The 21,589-nt window shown below is 37.3% G+C and overlaps 1 protein-coding gene across 24 annotated transcripts in view; it reads right to left on the bottom strand.

Moving 5' to 3' along the window:
* Positions 1–21,589, bottom strand: part of LRRFIP2 (LRR binding FLII interacting protein 2) — a 56,362-nt gene that overhangs the window by 31,427 nt on the left and 3,346 nt on the right. For 12 of the 24 annotated variants that reach the window (XM_063158574.1, XM_063158521.1, XM_063158539.1 and 9 more), the window contains exons 2-5: positions 16,094–16,198; positions 6,266–6,352; positions 5,537–5,587; positions 993–1,046 (exon numbers count right to left, since the gene is read on the bottom strand). In XM_063158574.1, coding sequence (XP_063014644.1) covers positions 993–1,046; positions 5,537–5,587; positions 6,266–6,352; positions 16,094–16,183 — 282 coding nt within the window. In that variant the 5' untranslated portion in view covers positions 16,184–16,198. The remainder of the gene's footprint in view (positions 1–992; positions 1,047–5,536; positions 5,588–6,265; positions 6,353–16,093; positions 16,199–21,589) is intronic. The other 12 variants (XM_063158671.1, XM_063158652.1, XM_063158636.1 and 9 more) reach the window with 2 other exon arrangements.

Consider the following 21,589-nt stretch of genomic DNA (forward strand, 5'->3'; position numbering starts at 1 on the left):
TGAGCTTAGTTATCTGCCCAATTCAAACCCTCTTGTTTAGACAACAGCCAATTACTTAATCTCTCTCTTAGCATATTTGCTATGTCAGCCAAGACAAGAGCAGATCTGAGCAACTCTATATCAGCTCACAAGTTTCTAAGAGCTGCACATAGCTATTTTACATGTTTTCTTGATAAAGCATTTACTGTTCAAAATTATTTGATAAAAATACCTGTGCAGCAAATTGCAGAAATACTTAACACTATGACTTGCACGACATTACATAAAATTCAGTTAATCGGAAAATACATTTAATTGCAAAGACCTCTTAGCAAGTGACAATCACCTATTTTTAAAGTCAGACAAAGAAACAGCTCATTCCAACTTCCAAAATACATAAAACCAACCCTTTTATTTTAGTAATTTGTCCCTTTCCTGACCTGTATACCCAGATCAATAACCAGCTGATTTCTACGCAGATCCAAGACAAGGAAAATGTTACCATAATCTCAAGAAAACTGCTCTTTAGCAAAATATATATGGTCTAAAGATGATATAAAAGAGTCTATACAAAAAGTATTTCTGTTAGCAGTCTTCAGGATACCTTACATCATTTGGCTAAATATTTTGCCATTAATGAGTAATTATTCCCACCTCCTCCAAGAAAGAGAATCCTGCATCATACCAAACTCTTCTTCAAATTGTATCTTAAGGTACTGACACCTTTTCCTTCACAAATACTACAGACACACAGTAATACTCAAAGTGCAAGAAAAGACTAGAAGATTGAAACATAAAAATAAACTACCTTTTTAACACTGATGGAAATAAAACACCAGATGAACTTAAACATTATATGTGACTTAAAATTACTAAAACTGCAAATACTTATGAGACTTGCAGCGTCATCCTCTCCATTAGAAAAAGGAACCAGAACCCAAACCCTTTTTTTCTTTGGTTTGGTTCCTGAAGGCTGTGATCAAAAAGGAAAACTATAAAGTTTGAACACAAACCAAATGTGAATGTCGACTGGACTGGTGAGAGTATCTGGCTCTCTCTGCATCTTCCTGAGAAAGAAGAAATGCAGAATTATTTCATCACAAGGAAGGAATAAAAAGCCTGACACAATACCAGGAAGCCAAAGTGAGCAACATGCTTTTAGCACTTTTAATGCTATGTGTCATTTTGAATAATCCATGGTGGCAAGTAAGCTCATTCAAGTTAGAAGAGCTCATTTCACCTGATCTGGGTAAGTATGCCAAGATATCACATTAGGGAATATAAGTAAGGCAGGTTAATATAACTAATAATTAGCGTTCAGTAGTCAGTTAGTCTTTCTTATGATTAATATATTAATGCAGAAAAAAAGCACAAAACTATTTAAATTAAGAAATAAAAGTAAAAATAGAGAGCTTTACAAAATTTAAAGAACGCCATTAAGAAATGTTCCATATAATTACCACATTCAGATTTTAAGTAATTTACAAAGTTATTTGAAGCGTAGGAGAAATTATTATTCTCGGTTGCCTCATATATATTTTGCTTTTTTTTTCTCTATTAGAGAAACAAAGCTTCTTAAGCAAATTGACTATTTTTAAGTTCTACAGCTAGTTTTGCTATACAGTGACAGTGAAAATAATAATCCAAACTCAAAATCTGAGTGATGACAATAGCTAAGGCACCTTAACAGCTTTTTTTCTGTTTAAGGATGAGAGGATGTTCATTTTGGTTCACACAATAGAATATGTGAAAGAAGCAAGACAAAAACCACAACTAATTTAAAATCAAAACATATTTCACATGCCATAAGCATTTCAAATTGTTACAGTATGAAAACATGTTAAGAATAACCTTAATTTTAAAACTATCCCATTTGGAGGCAACAACACGGTTTGAAAAGCAGGAATTGCTCCTTAACTTAGCTATTTCTTACAGTTTTCAATATATTGAACTATTCTAAAGATTGTAAGCCAGTTATTTATAGAATTAAAGGCTAGGTCTCCAGATCATAGATGCGTATCTAAAGACTAGATTTTTCTTGCTTATGGTCACATGGTTATCATCTGCATTTTCACTGGATACATTAATTTGTTTAAAACTATTTTACAACTATTCAGTTTTCAATAGGCCTATTTAAAACTCTGCCAGAGAATTGCCATGGGGAGAGCATAGGTTCATTTCATAATGATATTTTAGTCTTCCTCTCTATACTGTTTGTTTTGAGGTTTAAAATGAATGCTCAAGCTATTTAACTTTTCAACACAATATAGTTAGTTCATTGCCAATTTTAAATATTCTTTGTATCTCTGGTCTAAATGGACAAGTATCTCTTAGTAACATCTGCAGCAGGCAAGAAGAAAGTTTGCTACTTAGATAAGATTCCTCTTAATTGCTGGGTAACAAGCCTCTTCCTGACATTCCATCAGAAAATAGAAAGTCTGTATTAAATGTTCAGCATATTCAGGTCAAAGGATTATGCTCTACATTGTGTACTGCAAACAGACAGGTGCTGCTGCTATCTCAAGCTTGATTTCTAAAAAGTTCAAGTTAAAATTATGCACGTTATCCAATACAGAGGTTACATCTCTCAACCCAGGAAAGGAGTGCACATCTCTTTAGAAATCTCCTGCAGCAGATGTGCCCCTTAGGACTGCAAAAGGAAGGTGGCATTCAGCTGAGTGGCATTAATTTTGAGTGAGATTCCTCGCAAATACCATATTTTAAAACCCTTGATCTCAAGCAAAAAAAAACCTTCTAAGGTACATTCCACCAAGAAATACAGAAACTATGCTGATCTTGAGAACATGAGAACTAATGTATACACAAATATCAGATAGGCAAAGAGACAATAATGAGTGAATACAACTTGGCAAATAAAATTCTAATGACAGTCTTAGGATTTCTCAACAGATATTAACTGCCATTGTAGTTTTAACTATTTTAAATGATGGCTAGTCTCAGCATGTATTACTTAAATCTTGGTGATTCAAAACATTCCCACAGTGAACACTTTCCTAAAAGCCAGAAAAACCCCTGACATCTCTCATACACCCTTTTAAGATGCACATGAATTTTGTGAAAGGAACCCTCCAAAGAAACTTTGCAATTAAGTCAGTCTCACTCGAGTGCTAGGTAAAATCATGGAAAATCCTATTCTGGGAGGTACTGAAAAACACCTAGGGGAAACTCAGTCATTGGTCACAGCCAGGATGGCTTCATGAGGGGAAATTCCTGCTTGTCGAACCTCATTTTGTTATACAACAGGGTAATCCACCTAAGTGACCTAGGAGAGTTGGTAGATTGTATCTTTTTTGACTTAAGCAAAGCTTTTGATACTGTCTCTCAAAGGATGCTTCTAGACAAAGTGGCCTGCAAACAGCTGAATAACCATGTTATGTGATGAATGAGCAACTGGCTCACAGGTTGGGCACAAAGGGTTGTAGTGAATGGAGTGACAACAAACTGACATCAGGTCACTGGTAGGGTTCCACAGGCTCATCTTAGGTCCAGGTCTCCTTATAAATTACTTGGATGCAGAACTCAAGGAATAGTAAGTTGGCCGATGACACCAAATGGGAGGGGCTTGAGGCCAGGGAGGTCCCACAGCAATATCTCAACAAATCAGAGAGATGGGCAACCACCAACCATAGTGTCCTGGTCTGAAAGACAGCTGCTTACCAAGGAAGATGGGAACCTCCCTGGGAATGGAAAATGTGACCCCCTTCCCTCCAAATTATTATAACTTTGACATTACAGGGCTGTCAGGCAAAGATATGGGAAAAAGAATAACAGTTCTTTACTAGTGTGTGCGCGTGTGTGTGTGTGTGTGTGTGTATATACAAACATATATGTATATATACAAACATATATATATGTGTGTGTGTATACACACATAAAACGAGGTAAACAAACACCAACAACAGTGGGAGCAACAACAAACAGAACCAGTCAAAGCCTTCTCCCGGCTGTGGCATTTTCCCCTTTGGGGCAGTTACGGTCACAGCCGGCAGGGCAGGTGCGATGAGTCCCCCACAGCCGCAGGGGGCGCTGTGGCGTGAGCCCAGCTGCCTCTCTCCAGGCGGGTAATGGTGGCACAGCCAGCGGGAGAGACAGAAAGCGGCTTCCTTTACAAACTCATAGGAGGCAGCTTGTCCTGGTTCCCCTCTGGATGATAAAACAGACGGCAGTAGGAACCCTGAAGCAGTAGGCTGGAAGGCAGGCATACCTGGGGTGGTGAAAAGTGTAGCAAAACACCAGAGCCATGCCAGGATCTGCAGGGTATCCCAGCCGGCAGGTAGGGGCAGGGAGTATCGGTTAAAGTGTAGTAAAAAAGCGGAAGCAGCAGCAGAAAACAGCAACACTGGGCAGCAGCAGGTGGCTTTCTGCAAGCACCCAAGAGACACTCCCTCCAGAAGGGGGAGAGGGTCAGGGTCCCAGGTTTTCCCCCGCAGCACCCAAGTAGATGATGAGGGTCCCTTCCAGTGAGATTAGATATTGAAAAGGTCCCAGTTCAACAGCTGCTCTTACTACAAAGGCTCATCTGTGTCAAGGAAAAGCAGTGCACAACATAACTCTGCATTGACAATGGATTCTGCCCACAGCAGCTGCCCAACTGTCTATACTCCAAGAGTGAGAGAGAGCAAGGGACAAGCACAGCCCCTCACCCACCAGCCAAACTCTCATATTATCTCTGCTCTTCCCAAAAGAAAGCACCCCACCTAAGAGACTGCAGCCAGCTGCACCCCTTCCCCCCATCTTGGACACATGCTTTGTTTCTCTCAAGTATCCATTGTTCTGGTCTCTTAGGCAACAAATGGGAGAGAAATTCCCTAAGAAAAAAAATATTGAACAAATCCTAACCTCCAACACATATGAAGTTTAACAAGGGCAATTTCTGGATTCTGCACTTGGGATAGGTCAACCCAGGATGTACAGACAGACTGGGGAACAAGACACTGGAGAGCAGCACCACGGGGTCCTGACTGATGCAAGCTGAATGTGAGTCAGCAGTGCCCGCACAGACAGGAGGGCCTCCTACTGTGTCCTGGGAACATCAGGCACTGCATCACCAGCTGAGCAAGGGAAGGGATTGTCCTGCTCTGCTCTGCTGTAGCCGGAGTCCTGTGTGCAGTTTTGGGTGCACAACATAAGAAACAAAACTGTTAGAGAACCCCCCCAAAAAGGGCAACCAAGATAGTGAAGGGGCTGGAGGGCAAGCTGAACAAGGAGCAGCTGAGGTCACCCTGTCTGCTCAGCCTGGAGGAGACTGAGGGCAGTCCTCACTGCAGTATTGAGCATTCTCACAAGGGGAAGTAGAGACGCAGGACCAGTGATAGGACCCATGGGAACAGTCAGTCAGGGGAGGGTTGGACTATGTACAGATATAATTGAACCACATACATATATAGTTTGTATGTCTGTGTGTATATGTATTTTTTATACATAATTAGATACTTTGAAATAACACACAGCAAACCATTAGTAAATTACTTTCTCCAAAATCCTGTGTTAGTTCTTTGAGTGGCTAAAACATGCACAACAGGTGATTTTAGCCTACCATCCATTTCTGGATATGAGCCCATTTTCTCTCATATAAATGCTGAGAAAACTACAGAATGGAAAAAGAAAACCAAACAAAAAGTTTCAAATATAAATTAGAGTCACCACACAAGACTGGATTCCTGAATTGAAAACTCAGAAAGATCTACATTAATTACCATGTAATCATCAAAATAATAGCAGACATCTATAATTCAAAAACTCAAAGTGTGGTACACTGAGAACCATATAAAATTGAGGCAAAAATTGTTCTGCATATTTCACTTATTACACAGGAAAAAACTCCACAACCACCAAGTATGAGCAGTACATGAATTTGAGTGCAATCATGATAAATAATGAATTTGTAATGTTTTACATTGAATTCCTAATGTTTTACATGTAATGTCAAAACCTGAATTAAATGCAACAACTATGCAATAACCAGACTGCTGAAAACCTAGTTTCTAGGATTTTTTTTCTCAAGAACTGTGAACTTTTTCTAGGAGAAACGTGTGAAGCAACACACAACTGTATGTGTAAATATTACCCAATTTAAATTATTTTCTTAAAAGAAAGATCTTGACAACAGGTATTTACTGTGAATCCTTTTAGTATAATCCAATTCTAACGCTGAAAATACTTGTACAAAACTGAATTACACTAAAAGACAAAATCTTATGGAAATACAGAAATAAAATACAAATTTTTGTAAAGGCCTGCAATAATCCCTGGTGAATTACACTACCTCTTTTTGCTGTCGCTCCAGCTCTCTCATACGTATATCTCTTGCTTCTGCTCGAGCCGCCCGTTTTGCTGCAAGTCTGGCTTCTGCCTACAAGTAAATGGAAAATAATTAAAGTTTAAAAAAAGTTTTTTGAATAATGGTTTGAGTACTCAAATCTCTTCACAAATACACATTAAGATTTTAACATCATAATACAGAAGTGATCAATAATGAAATTTCAAAAATAATATGCAACTAAACTCTTCAAAGATAACATTACTAGTTGAAAGAATTAGATGATCATTAAAAAAGTCACAGAATGGCTTGGGTATGAAGAGACCATAAAGATCATCTACTTCAATGCCCAGATCAGGTGCCATCAACTAAAGCAGGCTGCTCAGTGCTCCATCCAACCTGGCCTTGAACAGTTCCAGAGATGGGACATCCACAACTTCTCTGGCCAACCTGTTCCAGTGGCCAGGACTCACCACTCCCCTAGTAAGAATTTCCTCTAAACATCTAATCTAAACTTACTCTCTTTACTTCAAAACCATACATTCCCCTATGTCCTAACGCTATCTGCCTGTGTAAAAAAAACTTACTCTCCCTGTTTTTCATAAGCCTGCTTCAGGTACTGGAAGGTCACAGTGAGGTCTCCCCAAATACATCTCTCCTCCAGGCTGAACAACCCCAGCTCTCTCAGCCTGTCTTTATAGGTGAGGTGCTCCAGTCCTCTGAGCATCTTTGCTGCCATCAACAACTTCTCCCAGTCTGGACTCGCATCTGAGGTTGCGCTGACTGACATGCAGTATATTGTATTTGGACTTGTTGAACTTCAAGAGGTTCTCATGGGCCCAAATTTGTCCATGTGGCTCTGGATGGCATCCCATCCTTCGGTTGTGCCAACTGAACCACTGCTTCACAGATCTGCAAACTTGCTGAGGGCACACTCAATCCCACTAACAGTGTCATTGATAAAGGTATTAAACAGCCCTGGGAATATGAGGGAATAAATTTTGCCATATAGCTGAAGTTTGAAGAAAGCACAAGCTCAATTTTTTCATGATTGAATACTGAGCTGACAAAAATTCTCTCAAATTCTTTAAATATTAAACCACTGAAGACAGGTTTTCCACCAAAGATTCCAGCTGTCTATGTAATGCCAATTAAAAGTCTTTGGAGAATCAGCAGCAGCTAAAAATTCAGAACTCCTAACAAACAACCAACTAAAGAAGTTCTTAAAATGTAAAATCCAATAGATTTTTGGTTTTTTTGCTTTTGATTAAGGATAGAGTTTTCCTTGCTTTTGCCGCTGTCACAGCAAATGTTTATGTAAAACATTGGAAACCTATAAAGCTGTTTTACTGTGCTTCAGGAAAATGAAACAGGTATATAACTTGGGAGGTTAACTTCAAATTATGATTAGACTACAAGCACAAAATATCAAATAATGACAAGACAGAAGGCAGACACAGTATAGCTTTATTACCCAAAACAGTTTGTCTTAACTCCAAGTGACTCATGAAGGCTATTTTTTCTGAATTTTGCATATGCAGATAAAAGAATCCGAGGCTGTGTCAACACTCCTGACTGCCATAATGCAATCTTCCTTCAAAGCAGCTTAAAGCTACTCTTCTCTCTACCTGATGATAACACCACAGCAAAGCAAGAAAATTGCCATGCAAGCGGAAGTACTTCCATTTGTAACCCAGTATTGCTTTGTCTTATATAAACTGTCACACTGACAGGTATGCATCACAGAAAGAAAAAGGACTCAAGCTGATAAGTTTGGGTTTAACTTTGTCTATAAAGTCGCAGATATATGCATTTGGCCTTATGCTCTGGCAAGGCCTTATGCTCTGGCAAGTTACAAATTTAATAAAAAGATAATACATTAAGATACAAAGTCAATTGGTTTACTGATTCATGTTAAACATCAATTCACATTTCACCACTCTCCCCTAGTCGTACAACCAGAGACCTAACTTTAAATGCCTACAGTAAAAGGGAAACTCCATTTCTTAGCATTTACTAAACTCTTGATAAAATACGTTATAGGTAAAAGTTATGTTAAATTAGTGTATAGCTCAATTATATTGTATTAATTATGTTATATTAATTGTATTATGTTAAGGGGGAAGCTTATTAGAATGTTCTAGGAGAAGGGTGCAGGGTTTGGTGGAAGGGCGGTCTGGCGCGGCAAGGCGAAGTCGAAGAGGGATTGGATGGAAGACCTGACCAATCATTCGAAGCCCTGCAGAAATGATTGGTCCAGAACGAACGGCATTAAAGACCAATGAGAAGCCTGGAAATGGACCAATCACCATGCAGATCCAAAATGCACCAATCCTGGACTCAAACGGGGCTGTAAATGGGGGGAAGCTCGGTTGGGTCAGGGTTCTTCTTTTTGGATACTTGTTTGGTGGGGAGAACCCAGTGCACTTGGGGTTAGCACACTGTTTTGGTTTTGGCTTGCTGTGTGGGGGCTTGGGCTTATCCTGGGTACTCCGTTCCTTGTAGCTATTTTAATAAACGAGAACCTCTTTCTCCAGAGAAAGTTTGGCCTCGTCCATATTCGTAACAAATAAAAGTGAATTTACAAATATTTGTCATAAAATGGGTGCCAGAAATTGAAGAAAAAGAAAATCTTATCTTTTTAGATTTTTTTTTAAGAAATGGCTTAATATTACATTAATTTTTAATCTGAGCAACCAGATTCCCACAATCTCAAAAAAGACAAAAACCTTGGCAAATTAACTCATATGACAGCTCTCAGGCTTCCTTCACTATACTTCAGTGCAAAAGACAAGTTGCAGTACCATTAGAAAGGCCATAATACCAAATAATTCTTAATTCTCAGTAGATGTGTTAGAGCACAGGCCTCATTCTCTTGACATAACAGTCACACAAGTCTTCATAGCTATGTTATTGAAATTTAAAATTAACAATAATAGAGAAACAACCATAATTCAGAAGGACTTAGTTTTCTTCCCGGGTGCTGCTATTCACTCTGTTGCCTTACTGAAAAAGCCCATGTAAGCTGTGAAACAAATCAACACCATCAAATCCTTAACAAAAAATTTCATCTGCTCCATTGAAATAAAGTCTTTAAATACCTGCTAAGGAAAATGTAGAGCCACAATAGCTTTGGATAAAGTCTGGACTATAGGAGCAGAATGAAAACACTAGAATACTCATTTTGGTTTTTGTTTTTGTTTTTTTTTAATAAACCAGCAAAAGCAGAGAGAGTCATGTTATCATACTTCTCAATTAAACTAGTATTTGACTTCAGAGAGCGTACCAAATACATCCCTATTCATTGCTCATAGCAGCTTGGGAGCCAATACAGATTGCTTTCTACAGCCTGCATTAAACAAAGTCCAGTCTTAGAAAAGGGTAGACTGTCCACCACAGCCTTGATTTCAGTTTCACTGCTCATTATTCTCTATACAGTCTTTAGACCAGACACATGAATAAAATATATTATGATAAATATCCATTGTAATATTATCTAATTGAAGTACTGCTTATTATAAAGTGTTATACCAAGTTTCTATTTTTCTGAAGTAAAAATTCAACTGTGTATTGTCCAAGATCTAGCAACTCTGACACTATGTCAGAAGCTTCCTAAGGGAACTTTCAACTGATAAAAAGAAATGGGATAGCTGAATTTTCTTGAAGAAATAAGATATGAGGAATTTAAACCTGGTGCACTTGCACTAGTGGCTTAAATGGAAAGAATGTTATAAAATCTGGAGGGAAAACAGCAATTAGTTAAAGATACAATAATTCAGCATGGAATTTATTCAGAGAATTGACCACAAAAGGACATAGAAGACTACAGAGGAAATCTTTGTAACAAAAGAAATTGGGTAGGAAAACAAGGAAAAAGTCATTGAGAATTTACTAGGATAAGAAAAAAGGACTAATTAATAAATTATTAAATTATAACTAAATCTCTGTTTTCTTTTTTATATGAACACACTCATACTATTTATATTTACCTTCCACTCTGGGACAAATTTGTGTTTTTAAAGCAATCCTGTATTTCTTTGGTTATTAACTCTGGTCTAACAAAACAAAACAAAGTTCACCACTGAGTTCTGGAATTCCTCATTTCAAAACAGATAAGTAAAATCATTACTTAAACAAAAAAACCCCGTGTTTCCTTGTAACTGTATAAAAAGCATTTCATTCTAGAAGATTATTATCCTGCCTGTTTTCAAGCAGTTAGGCAGTACCTTACAGCAGTTTTCACTTTGATTGGTTTATTTTATTGCATATATTTAGTAAATACAGAGGTAGCAAGACAATGTTCTTCTAGGAGGTCACAGTTTCCTGATTTTCACCTAAAACCCAGTTATTATAAGCTATTTATAGTCATTTAGAAAGCCATCTCTACTTCTTCAATTTTTTCATATTTGTTTTTAAATATGTATTCTACCACAATCTTTGGAAAACTTAGCTCAACTTTCAAGGATAACATGTACTTCTTCAGTTATACCAAAATTATTTTTGGCAAGAAAGAAAGAAGAAAAAAAAGACGAGACTCTAACTTGAATGCCATTGTAAAAATTGAGTCTGGAGTCTCTCCTTTCTGATGTATTTTTCTTAGTCTCTTCATAGTAAGAACCATGTTTTTTCCTAGGTAAGCAGTATAAAATTAACACAGAATTTATATGGTAGAGGCTTCCCTCCATGCTGAGCAAGGAGAAGCATAATATCTATCTCCATAGTGTAGATAGACATCTTTTTCCTTCCCTTGCCTGCAAGAAGGAATTCACTGGAAAGCAACAGTGTTTTATTTTTATATTCTGGAGAAGGTGATTCTTTATTTAGGTTGGATTCAGCATAAAAGCTTCATAAGGTTAAAATATAGGCTATCTTAAAATGCTATTCACCTCTGGAAAAATGTGAATTATTTTGTCATCATGGGCCGATGTATACATATTACATAGAACTCGTTTCTCTCTCTGCCAAGGGATGTGCAGTCCTGCAGTTTCCAAGGCAGGAGGCCTCGGTAAGGAGCGTTTTACTTCCTCCACCAGATGGCAGCAGTGAGGGAACGGAATGCCCCTGCTGCGGGACCCGCTGCTCCCTGTCCGCCACGGGTCCGCGGAACGGCACTAGGACACCCTGCCAGCTCTGCTCAGCATCAGAGTGAGTATGTCAAAAATGTTCACTGTGATTCTTAAAAGAGAACTACGTATAGCAACTTCATTTCACCTTTTCTCATCAAGCAAACAGAGGAGGAATCTGTGCCAAATTCCAACCCCCCCATGGCATGAGGGTTGGAAATGGATGATCTGTAAGGTCCCTTTCAATTCAAACTTTTAGCTCAACTATGATTCCTTCTGCTGCTCAATTTTTCTGTACTCTCATTCCCATGCTTTTTGCCCTTATCTCCATACTGTCTCATGAAATCAAGGCAACACCATCACTTATGTGCCAAAAGTATTTCTTATGGCTCCTCAGAAAACTCTTTTCCACTTACTTCTCATGTCTCTGCCCCAGTGGCCTACAAACAACAAAATCTTACGTTTTTAACATGACTTAAAGTTTTAATAGTCTTTATTTTTGATGTATCATTCTTTTTCCTTTTATTGTACAGATTCACATATATATTATAAAAACTCTAGAATATCTTACATCCTATAAAATATCCTTAATCACTTTTAAAAACAAAAGCAAACAAGGCTTTGAATTAATACTAAGGTAGAAACAGCCAACTGAAAAATATTTAGTGACCTCTTACCAAAACAAAATTTAAAAATCACCTAGCATCTACAAAGACAATATCCATGAGGATGGAACTCTTTGGGACTTTGCTTGTTTTCGTAACAGAAGCTGAACCTACACGAACAGAAAAGCATGTACAAAACTTTAAATAAATTCATATGAAAAAAACTGTTGTTAACTGTTTCTAAATTCATTATATAGCCCTCAAACATTTAAAAATATTCAACTCAGCTTTTTCTATCATGGCAATTCAGTAACATTACATCTCTACCAAAGTAAGAACAACTGCACTCTACTCACAATTGAGCTACTACAAAGTGAATTTCAAATCAAAATTAATCTTTATTCTCTCTCATGAGAAAACACCTTAAGAGTTTTCCATGCTCTTGCTATATAGTGAAAATAGCCATGGGAACAATTCCTGAGAAAAAAAAACCCCAAACCAAAACACAGAGACAACATTCTACACAGTGAACATTGTTGCAATGTTGCTTGTCCACAACCTCTAGTTCTCTGTCACCTAGTTACACAGCCCTGAAGAACAGAAGAGCTGCTGATGGTAACACTCAAAAAAAGGCTGTGAATGGTAAATCCTGATTGTGCCTTCAAACTCCTGCTTAGCAGGTTGAGGACAGTGAGATGATATGTGTCAGACTCTTATCACTCTCTGCCACGATATTCATTGTATCTGAGCATGAACCACAGGCAATGCAGGAACACAGAACTGACTGAAACCTTGTTCTCACATAATTAAATTCAACTGGCTCTGGAAAAAGAGGTCTCGTGTAATCCTAAAAGATGGTGATGACAGGTTACTGCTAAATATTTAAAATGAACAATGTGTCTGAAAACACAGACAAGTGAAGCAGTGATGCACAACTCAGCCAATGATATTCCATCCGCAAAAGAATTTAATAAGGGGAGAATTCCCACAATAAGCACACAGGGAAAACATCTTGAGATCATATCAGCTGTATTCAATGTAGACTGTGAACATAACCTTGAGAATATGAATCTCAATTTTCATTTATATAACAACGTGGGAATTTTCAAGCAGTTAAGTCTTTTTGTTTAACAAATGAGACTATAATGCTGCCAGGAGCCTGAAGTTACTCTAGACAATCATTACCTGTACCTTGGGAAGCTCAAACTTTGCACAAGATACATGAAACTGTCTTCTACACCAGGTGACTTTTTCTTTGTCAATCTTAGAAAGCTAACAGTTTCAGAACCCATTACAAAAGCTAGAGAAAGAACCAAAAGATCATATAAAAAAAAAACCTCTGTATTTCCAGGAGATAGGCTTTTTTATTTCTTTTAAGTGATAAGCTGACTTCTAATTAATCTTGCTATAATTAGAATACATTTGTCACTACTCCATTTTAATGTAGCTGGGTGCTTTTAAACCCACAGTTCTGTTATCTCCTTGCAGGAAACACATGGACAATATATCTACACCTGCTCCTGCAGCTTTTGAAAAAAGCATGTGTCTTTTAAGTTTTGTCTCTTTACATTATCAGTAGGAAAGAAAGTGTTAGGGAGGGAGGAAGAAGTGTTCTGAAGGTATTATTATTATTATTCGTTTAGTTTCTGTTAATACAAGCTTTCTTTATACCCTTTTAAAGTTTTGAGCCTGCTTTGCCCTCCTCTTAATCCTATCCCACAAGGAAATAAGCACATTCTAGTAAGTGCACTGGCGTTCAGCCACCACTGAACCCACTACATTAATTAGTGCATTGGCTGAGAAATGTCAAATTGAGGAACCAAAACCACCACACAAAATTGGTGTTCAAACTAAAACCACCACAGCCTGATAGACTGCTGTACCAGGATAAGACTGCCAAACTAATCAACTATGAGTAATCTCACTTCAGACACTGTGAAATAGGGAAAGTGCATTGCTTCCAGGAAAGGATGCACAGATAGATCCCTGTCCCTGGATCACCTTTACTCTTCCTCAGTTCCAGTGAGCAAGGAAATTCAATGTCAGAAAAAATAATACACCATAGTATAAAAAGTAGGTCCCTAAGAAAGAGGTTTAGCAACTCAGAAGTTCTTGGAATAAGGCAGAAATTCACTCTAGTGTTGATGTGTTAGCATATTTGTGTGTAACACAGAGACACTGTAAAAATGCTTGTCTCAATGCACAGTCCCACACCAAGGAAAATATGTGGAAGAGCTCTCTATATAACAGAAGTACAAGAAATAAAGGGGAGGGGACAGCCAACAGAAGAAAAAAGTTTTCTGATGCGAAGGAAAGATGGAAAAAAATCAAAGAAATATCAAAGAGGAAGCAGTCTGACCAGGTACCTCAGATGCTTACAATAGTGCCCTTATTTTCCATTAAATATTTTCATATAAAATGACATCAGATTGAACCAGTGCAGAAAAATGACTATATGGAAATGATTAGCGGATCAGTGCCAAAGAATTCTTTAAACCAAATTTCCTAAAAAGCAATGTTTACTGGTACTAAAAGGAAGATATCTTTTTTTTTGACACATGCCATAGAACAAGGAAATCACAATTTTGTCATATTAAAAGTGGTAACAAAGAGTAAGAATAGCACTTTCTGAAATCTGAACTTTTAGAGAAAAAGCACCTTGAAATGTCATACACTACATTAGAGTCACTTTACTATAGCTCTTTGTATTACAAATTCCAATACCTCCTAGTGCCATTTTGTGACTGCTCTCAATCCCAGAGCACTTTATGCAGTTTCACCACACAGATTTTACTGAGTGCAGCCTTTTGTTTCTGCATTTTCTGTTTACCATCTCTTAATACCTAGAACACCTTTTGGAAGCTTTTCCACAGCAGAAACATGGATTACAGGATTCAATTCAATTCTAGTAAGTAATGTCTTCTAAAACAATGGGATGTAAGAGAACTAAGCCCAACAGTAATTTTAAATAAGATATTATGTACAACTTGTTACTACTGAGATCCTTTTCTAGGTTAAATGACAAGTTGATGTTATGGAAGCATGCATATACTCAAAGAAATTTAAGGCCATGTTCTTTCTTTTACTCACTGTCATCACCAAAGAATGAGTGAGGGAACTTGATGAGTGAGATCATATATTATCCAGAGTCCCACACAGGACTTGGCTGATAGCGTGAGACCTTCCAGTAGAACTAGAACGTGACTGAGAACAAAACTTTCTGAAAAGTTACCAACTATTTTATTTTTTTTTTAATGACAAGGCATATATTTTGCCTACAGTCTATGATAGATACACTTGAAAATGCCTAAATAAGCTTTCTCTTCAGAGACCTATCACCTCCCTACTTTGTCTTACATACACATATACAGACAACTATTTACATTACAAAGCCAATTAGAATCTGCATTTTGCACTCCTTTATGTAAAATAGGGCAAGCAGCTTTGTAGATAATGTAGCCCCAAAGAACCTGAATTCACTTGTATACAAACAGTATTAAGACTTTTGTTCCCTAGTCACAGCATCTCCACCTAGAAAAACTCTGGTCCAAACAGACATTTATAAGACTTCACATTCCAACTGCCAAAATCCCATGGGACAAAATTCCCCTTTGTATCAACTTTTTCTTAATTGCACTTTTTGCTGGTTATCTCCAGCCCTCTCTTTTTGGGTGGTGGAATTCCTGGTACAGTGTACATATTAGGCTTATTTGGAAAAAAAATTGACTTCTCACATTTGAAATAGATACTATAACAAATATATTTTAATAGTGACTACTGCCCATTCAATACTAATACACTATACTTAACATCTTAAGAATGCTACACACTGTAACAGGATAAATATGTATGTTGTTTAGTTTTACACTTGAAATAGCAGCTATATTTTTCATTTCTCTTCAAGCATGTAAGTATCTGTAGAAATAGCTGCTAGGCTTAAGTGTAAATCCATAAGGTTACACTAGTCATACAGTTAATATCTCACTATGTTGACATTTCAGTTAATGTAATTTTTTGATCAATAATCCTCTTAGCTTATATTAATTGTCATATTTTTGGCTAATTACACTTTTTTATGCACATCTATAAAAAAATTAACTTTTCCTAGATAATGAGTTTATTTTCATCTCTATTTCTGAATTCAAGACACTTTAAAATGAGCAAACCTCTCTGGCAATGCTGCTTAGTGCTTCATCTTCTGCAGAAAATCTGTCTTTCACTGGAGTTCTCTTCCGTCCTGATCCAGGAGTTCCCATTTTTATTCTCTGAATCTGTATTTGAAAACACAGATAGGACAAAGCTCAGTTTTAATTAGTATCTGGAATTAAAAACAATCAACCAACCTACACACCAAAATATCCAAAGTTTTCCAATCTTTGGCTACATAATACTCAAGACATCTGTATGCAATTGGCATGTAATGGCCACACAAAAGTTTGTGGCAGCATTACAGAACACCACTGCATCCTTCAAGGTGCACAGAGAGAATTTTTCTACTGAACAGAACCCACGAGTTTACCTACAGCTTCAAAGTCAGGCACAACTGTAAACTGCTCCTGGCTCAAAAAGAATGCCTCTGTTCTCTGTCAATTTATTTAACTCCTGAAAAGATATATTCATTTAATTAACAGATGTTGAAAAAAAAAAACCCTATAGACAACAGTGTTCAAGAATTAAATCTGCATGATCATCAGAGGTCTCCTCAACACAGAAGAGTCTCAGAAGACAAACTTTACTAAGCATCCGAGTAGGTAGATGTGACTTACATTTTAATGCAGCTGTTCTCATGCAACTGAGCTGCTGTCTTCTAAAGCAAAAGTTTTACTACAGCAGAAATAGACACCTTTACGCAAAAAAACCCACTCTTTACCTAACAAGATTCTCAAACTGGGAAATGGAGAGAGAAATACCCTTACTTTTCCTCCAGAAATCTCTTATGAATTGCAAGCATATAAAAATGACCAACAAAACAAAACATAACATAGCCCATATAGACACAATCAAAAAATGTTACACCAAAAAAAAAAAAACCAAACTCAAAAAACACAACTATATAAGTTTTTTCAAATATCCTAAAGAAATCCTACTTCCAGACATCCAGATCCTCTCAAATGTCAGACTAGGAATTTGGTGGTAGCCCAGCTATTTGACAAGGTAAGTATCCTACAAAGAGTTTAAGAAAACACCTTAGCTATAATAAAAAACTTCTATTTGCAGGAAGAAGAGATCTAAAAGGTATCTAGTATTGGCTATCCTTTGGAAACTGAACTGGTACAATCACTGCCTTTCTTACTGGATCTAACTAGCAAAGACTCAGTAATTGATTATAGTTTAGCCAAAAAGGAAGGAGGAAAATACCCCAAAGTGATAGCTATTTTTGTACAAGCAGAGTTTTTACTTTATTACTTTTACACAGCAATCACATAGCCAAAATATTGAGGTATTTTCTGACACTGAAAGACACCAAGTAGCATCACAGGCCTTTTTCTTTTTTCTCTTATATTTTAGCTTCTACACCTTTTCATCACCCTTCCTTTAATAACTTTATACTATTACTGCTTTCTTTTCCTTGCAAGCAATAAGATTTTTTTACTCTGCTTCAAATTTTACAGGTATTTTACTGTTCTTCATCTGCTCAATACTGTCACTGTTATTTCATTTGGTAAGAGTCTGTATATTTAGTCTTAAAAACAAGCAAGTAAACTTATGTCTTGTATTCAAGTAAATTTAGACAAATATACACACAAACAGTTTGGAGATCTCTGTGGCAAAGGTTTAAGCCCAGAACTGCAAGTTGCTGCCCACATTCTGAATGTCTCAAAAAATCTGCATCTTTTTTCAGTAATTCTTATTGGCTGACTTCACATATTAAAAGCAAACAGGGCCCAAACTAAAAGTTACATGGACACAAAATAATACCACCCATACTACAGAAGGCTTTAACAATGTTATACACTAGCCACAAGAAAAATCATTAAATGGTTATTACAATAAACAGGTTCGTATAAGAACAGAAATCCAATCCAATCTAAAAGTCACTAAGCATAAAATTATTTCAATTGACACATTAAAGGCCATATTTTTTTAAAAAGTATTTACCAAGTTAGGAAAAACTGCAGAGTAACTGCACATACCATAGACTTGAACTACATTTCTTCACATCCTCTAAACAGCGTACCATTTCTAATACACAACAAACTTTGGTTTGTTAACTCAGTGAAATGCTCTCAGCTGGCAGACTGACTTGGGGAATGGAACGGTTTCTAGCTAAAATACAGCTAATTTTAGTATAGTTACGTTCAGTTTACAGGAATACTAATTTACAGAGTAGTAATTTCATAAAAATTAGATACTGATGCTTTAAATGAGGAAAACACACTAAATCTCAGTCGCTGTGGAGGAAGGCAAGTGTGGCATCCCTGCCAGCAATCTACCACACTTCTCACCTAGAACAAGCACAGAACTCCTGACTGAGCCCAAGCACAAGACAGAACATGACAGGTTACCCAGAAGGTATACAGAGATGTTGTCTTTGCCTACAAGGAGGAATTAAGAAAATCAAAGCCGAGCTGAAGCCAAAACTAGCAAAGGCTGATAAGGACAAAGACAAAGGCTATTCTAAGGGCATTGGGAACACAAGAATGACTAAGAAAACATTAGGGCCACTGTTTGGTGACACAGGTGAGAGTGGCGGGTGCTTGCCAAGCCCCACCCTTGAAAGAACAGTCTGGAGAATAACAAAGGGGAAGATGGGAATCTGTGTGCGTGAATCAAATAAGCAAAACTGTCTGACAGGGTACAGGCCCAAACCTGGTCATGTTACAAGAGAGCAAGAGGCTTGTCGGTTACATTAAACAGAAACTAGGAAATGAGACAGAAGCACTTGTTTGAAGTAAAGGAGTCCTCTTGAAAATAAAACCCATATCAACAGTGACAGCAGCACTAACTTTGGAGGGATAACAGCATCAGTCAAACCCCAGTTTGATGCTGTCAGAAGCCACCCCACTGATTGCATGGTATCTGCCCAAGCTAAACCAGTACAGCATCCCTACTAGTGGATGCAAGATCCTGCACTCCAGCCAGCAGGTGGTCAGTACAGGGAGGGTCAGTACACACCTCAGGTGTGTGAATGTGAGCTGGTTAGCTATGGTCTCACTGGCATCTGCATTGGGACATACTAGAGAACAGCACAGACACACACAAATCTAGAGTGTCCAAATCTCCAGCAGAAATCATGTGCACATAGGAGACCCTAGAGTTGAAGAACAGAACAGTTAAACACCAGCCTAGAGAGGCTATGAAATATCCATCCCTGAAGACGGTAAAAACTTAACCTGACAAGGCTCTGAAAAACTTTTCTAACTGACAATGCTTTGAGCAAAGGATGACCTCCAAAGAATCTTCCTAAAATAAAATATATGGTTCTACATTTATTATTGTTCGCAATTTTGAAATTACACCTCAATAGAAGTTTTCTTTAATTAGATGTTTTAATATTTCTTCAAAAGTCTTGTCACAATTTCTTCCATTCCATTTAACTTTTAATGTGGCTGATGTATGTCAGAGTATTTAATTTCTTGTCATTAAGTTCGGTACTACAGAAACCTAGATATATTGCTAATATGCTAATTAGTCTAATACTATAAATATAATTCTGTTACTTCTCAGGAAAATATAAGATATCAATACTTTACAAACATGCAGAAATACTTTTGAGATGTTTCACTTCAATAACTTTCTGATTACACAAAAAGTTCTTTTCCTGCATGGGATAAAGAATGTTGCTGCAGCATGCGATAAAGAATTTAATACACGCCGTGACATTAGAATTTTCATAAAAAATAATTACAGAGAACACCAAAACAAAATCGGCCAAAGAGCAGATTGCTATTGTCTTTTATGGCTTAGAAAGATAAATACAAAAGGAAGGAACACTATAATATCTGCTGCATTTACACTTAAAAATTCCTGAGGCACGTCTATTACATGCCTGGTTCCAGCAGACACGGTAACACATTGTATTACACAACCGATGAGTGACATCCTGTTGCATTTCATTCCAAAACACGGAAGTGTCCGAAGTCCCCAAACAAAACAGAAGACCTGAGATGAAATCCTTCAAATGCCTTCTCATTTGTCTTCACTTCAGGCATATATACATTTTATCTCTTTCACAAGTCTTTGCTGTCCTAGTCTTCTTCATTTTACCCTCCAACTAAAAGCTCTCCTTGTTTCTTTTTGCTTCCTAGAAAAAGGTCTGATTTGTCTCGGAGGAAAAAAAAAATTGCTACACTACAAGTTCAGGGCCTATCACTCACTATCTCCCATGGCACCACCTGTTCCAAATGCCTGGGTCATATGCCAGCATACTTGGCATTACATGCATAGGATCCAGATATCTTGGTGTGAACAGGCTATAAATAACAGAGCAAAACTCCCCTTTTCTCTTTCAAGCAAGACTACAAGACCACTAAAATTCACCTGTGTAGACAACATCTCTGTATAATTGATTCAACAACAGAGAAGAGCGGTACTGCTCTAGAACTAATGTCTCTTAGAAACAGAATCTGAATGCAAAAGTATTAGTACTACAACAGTTGCATTCATAATTGAGAAGGAGCATAATCATATTGGAAACCACAATCTTGTTTGCTTGATCTTCAATCTTTGCCCAAGCAAACTTCAAAGGATACAAAGCAAACAGGCATTGAAAAATTTTAAATTATGCAAGACAAACACAAGAATCTTCCTCAGAAGAAAGACCCCATAAAAGGGTACTCTCTCTGCAATTACTGTTTGCTCATAGGTCCAAAACCACCCATGCAGGAAAAAGGGTTGCAAGAAACAGGGTGACCATGATCCAACAAAGGGGCATGTAGGAAGAGAGAGAAATACATCAGGTTTTAATGCACTGAGAAAGAAACAGACTGAGTTTCAAAGCAATAATTTTAAGGACTCCTTTGGAATTTTCATTCAGAATATTAACTGAAACAAGAACTATTGCCAAAAAAGAGCTGCTACTATGAGTGGAAGAGGCTAACATTAAAGGGAAAATGCAAAGACTGAAAAGAGCATATAATTACAGTCTGCCAAAAGATTACAGGGCTTACCACTATATTGGAGAAAAGTTATTCCAGCCGATGAATAGTGTTTCTGTTTTAAGAAGCTGTTCATCTCTAATCATGGTCCACTTCAAAAACTGTTAGCACAAAGTTTCTGCTCTGAGTGGACAAGCTTATGTCAGCTTTTTCAGGAAAATAATTTACTCTTTAGACAACTGCACGACCCACCCCCTTAATGCAGTATATTTGCAGTTTACTTGCAGTTTTAAAATCTGAGAAATACAATTTCTTATGATTTCATGGTATTTAGCAATTGAATTGTAATTCCTTAGAGGGAGTTGAAATCCCACAGTTTGTTGCTGTTATGAAGTCAGACACCAACAGAAAGTCCCCAGTTAAAACATTTTAAAAGCCATTATGCAGCTTACAAGAGTCTGCAAGTGCCTGATGAATCCATGAAGTGTCCCAGTGCCTATCACTGACTGTCATGCAATGCTTTACGTGTGCCAATGCACTAAAGGCATCCTACAGCCCTGCAGAACCATGAGACACCTCCAGACCTACCGAGCTATCTCTCGTGACCTTCACCACTCTCTGCAA

The sequence above is a fragment of the Melospiza melodia genome, chromosome 1 (genome assembly GCF_035770615.1).
Source record: "Melospiza melodia melodia isolate bMelMel2 chromosome 1, bMelMel2.pri, whole genome shotgun sequence".
Lineage (NCBI taxonomy): Eukaryota > Metazoa > Chordata > Aves > Passeriformes > Passerellidae > Melospiza > Melospiza melodia.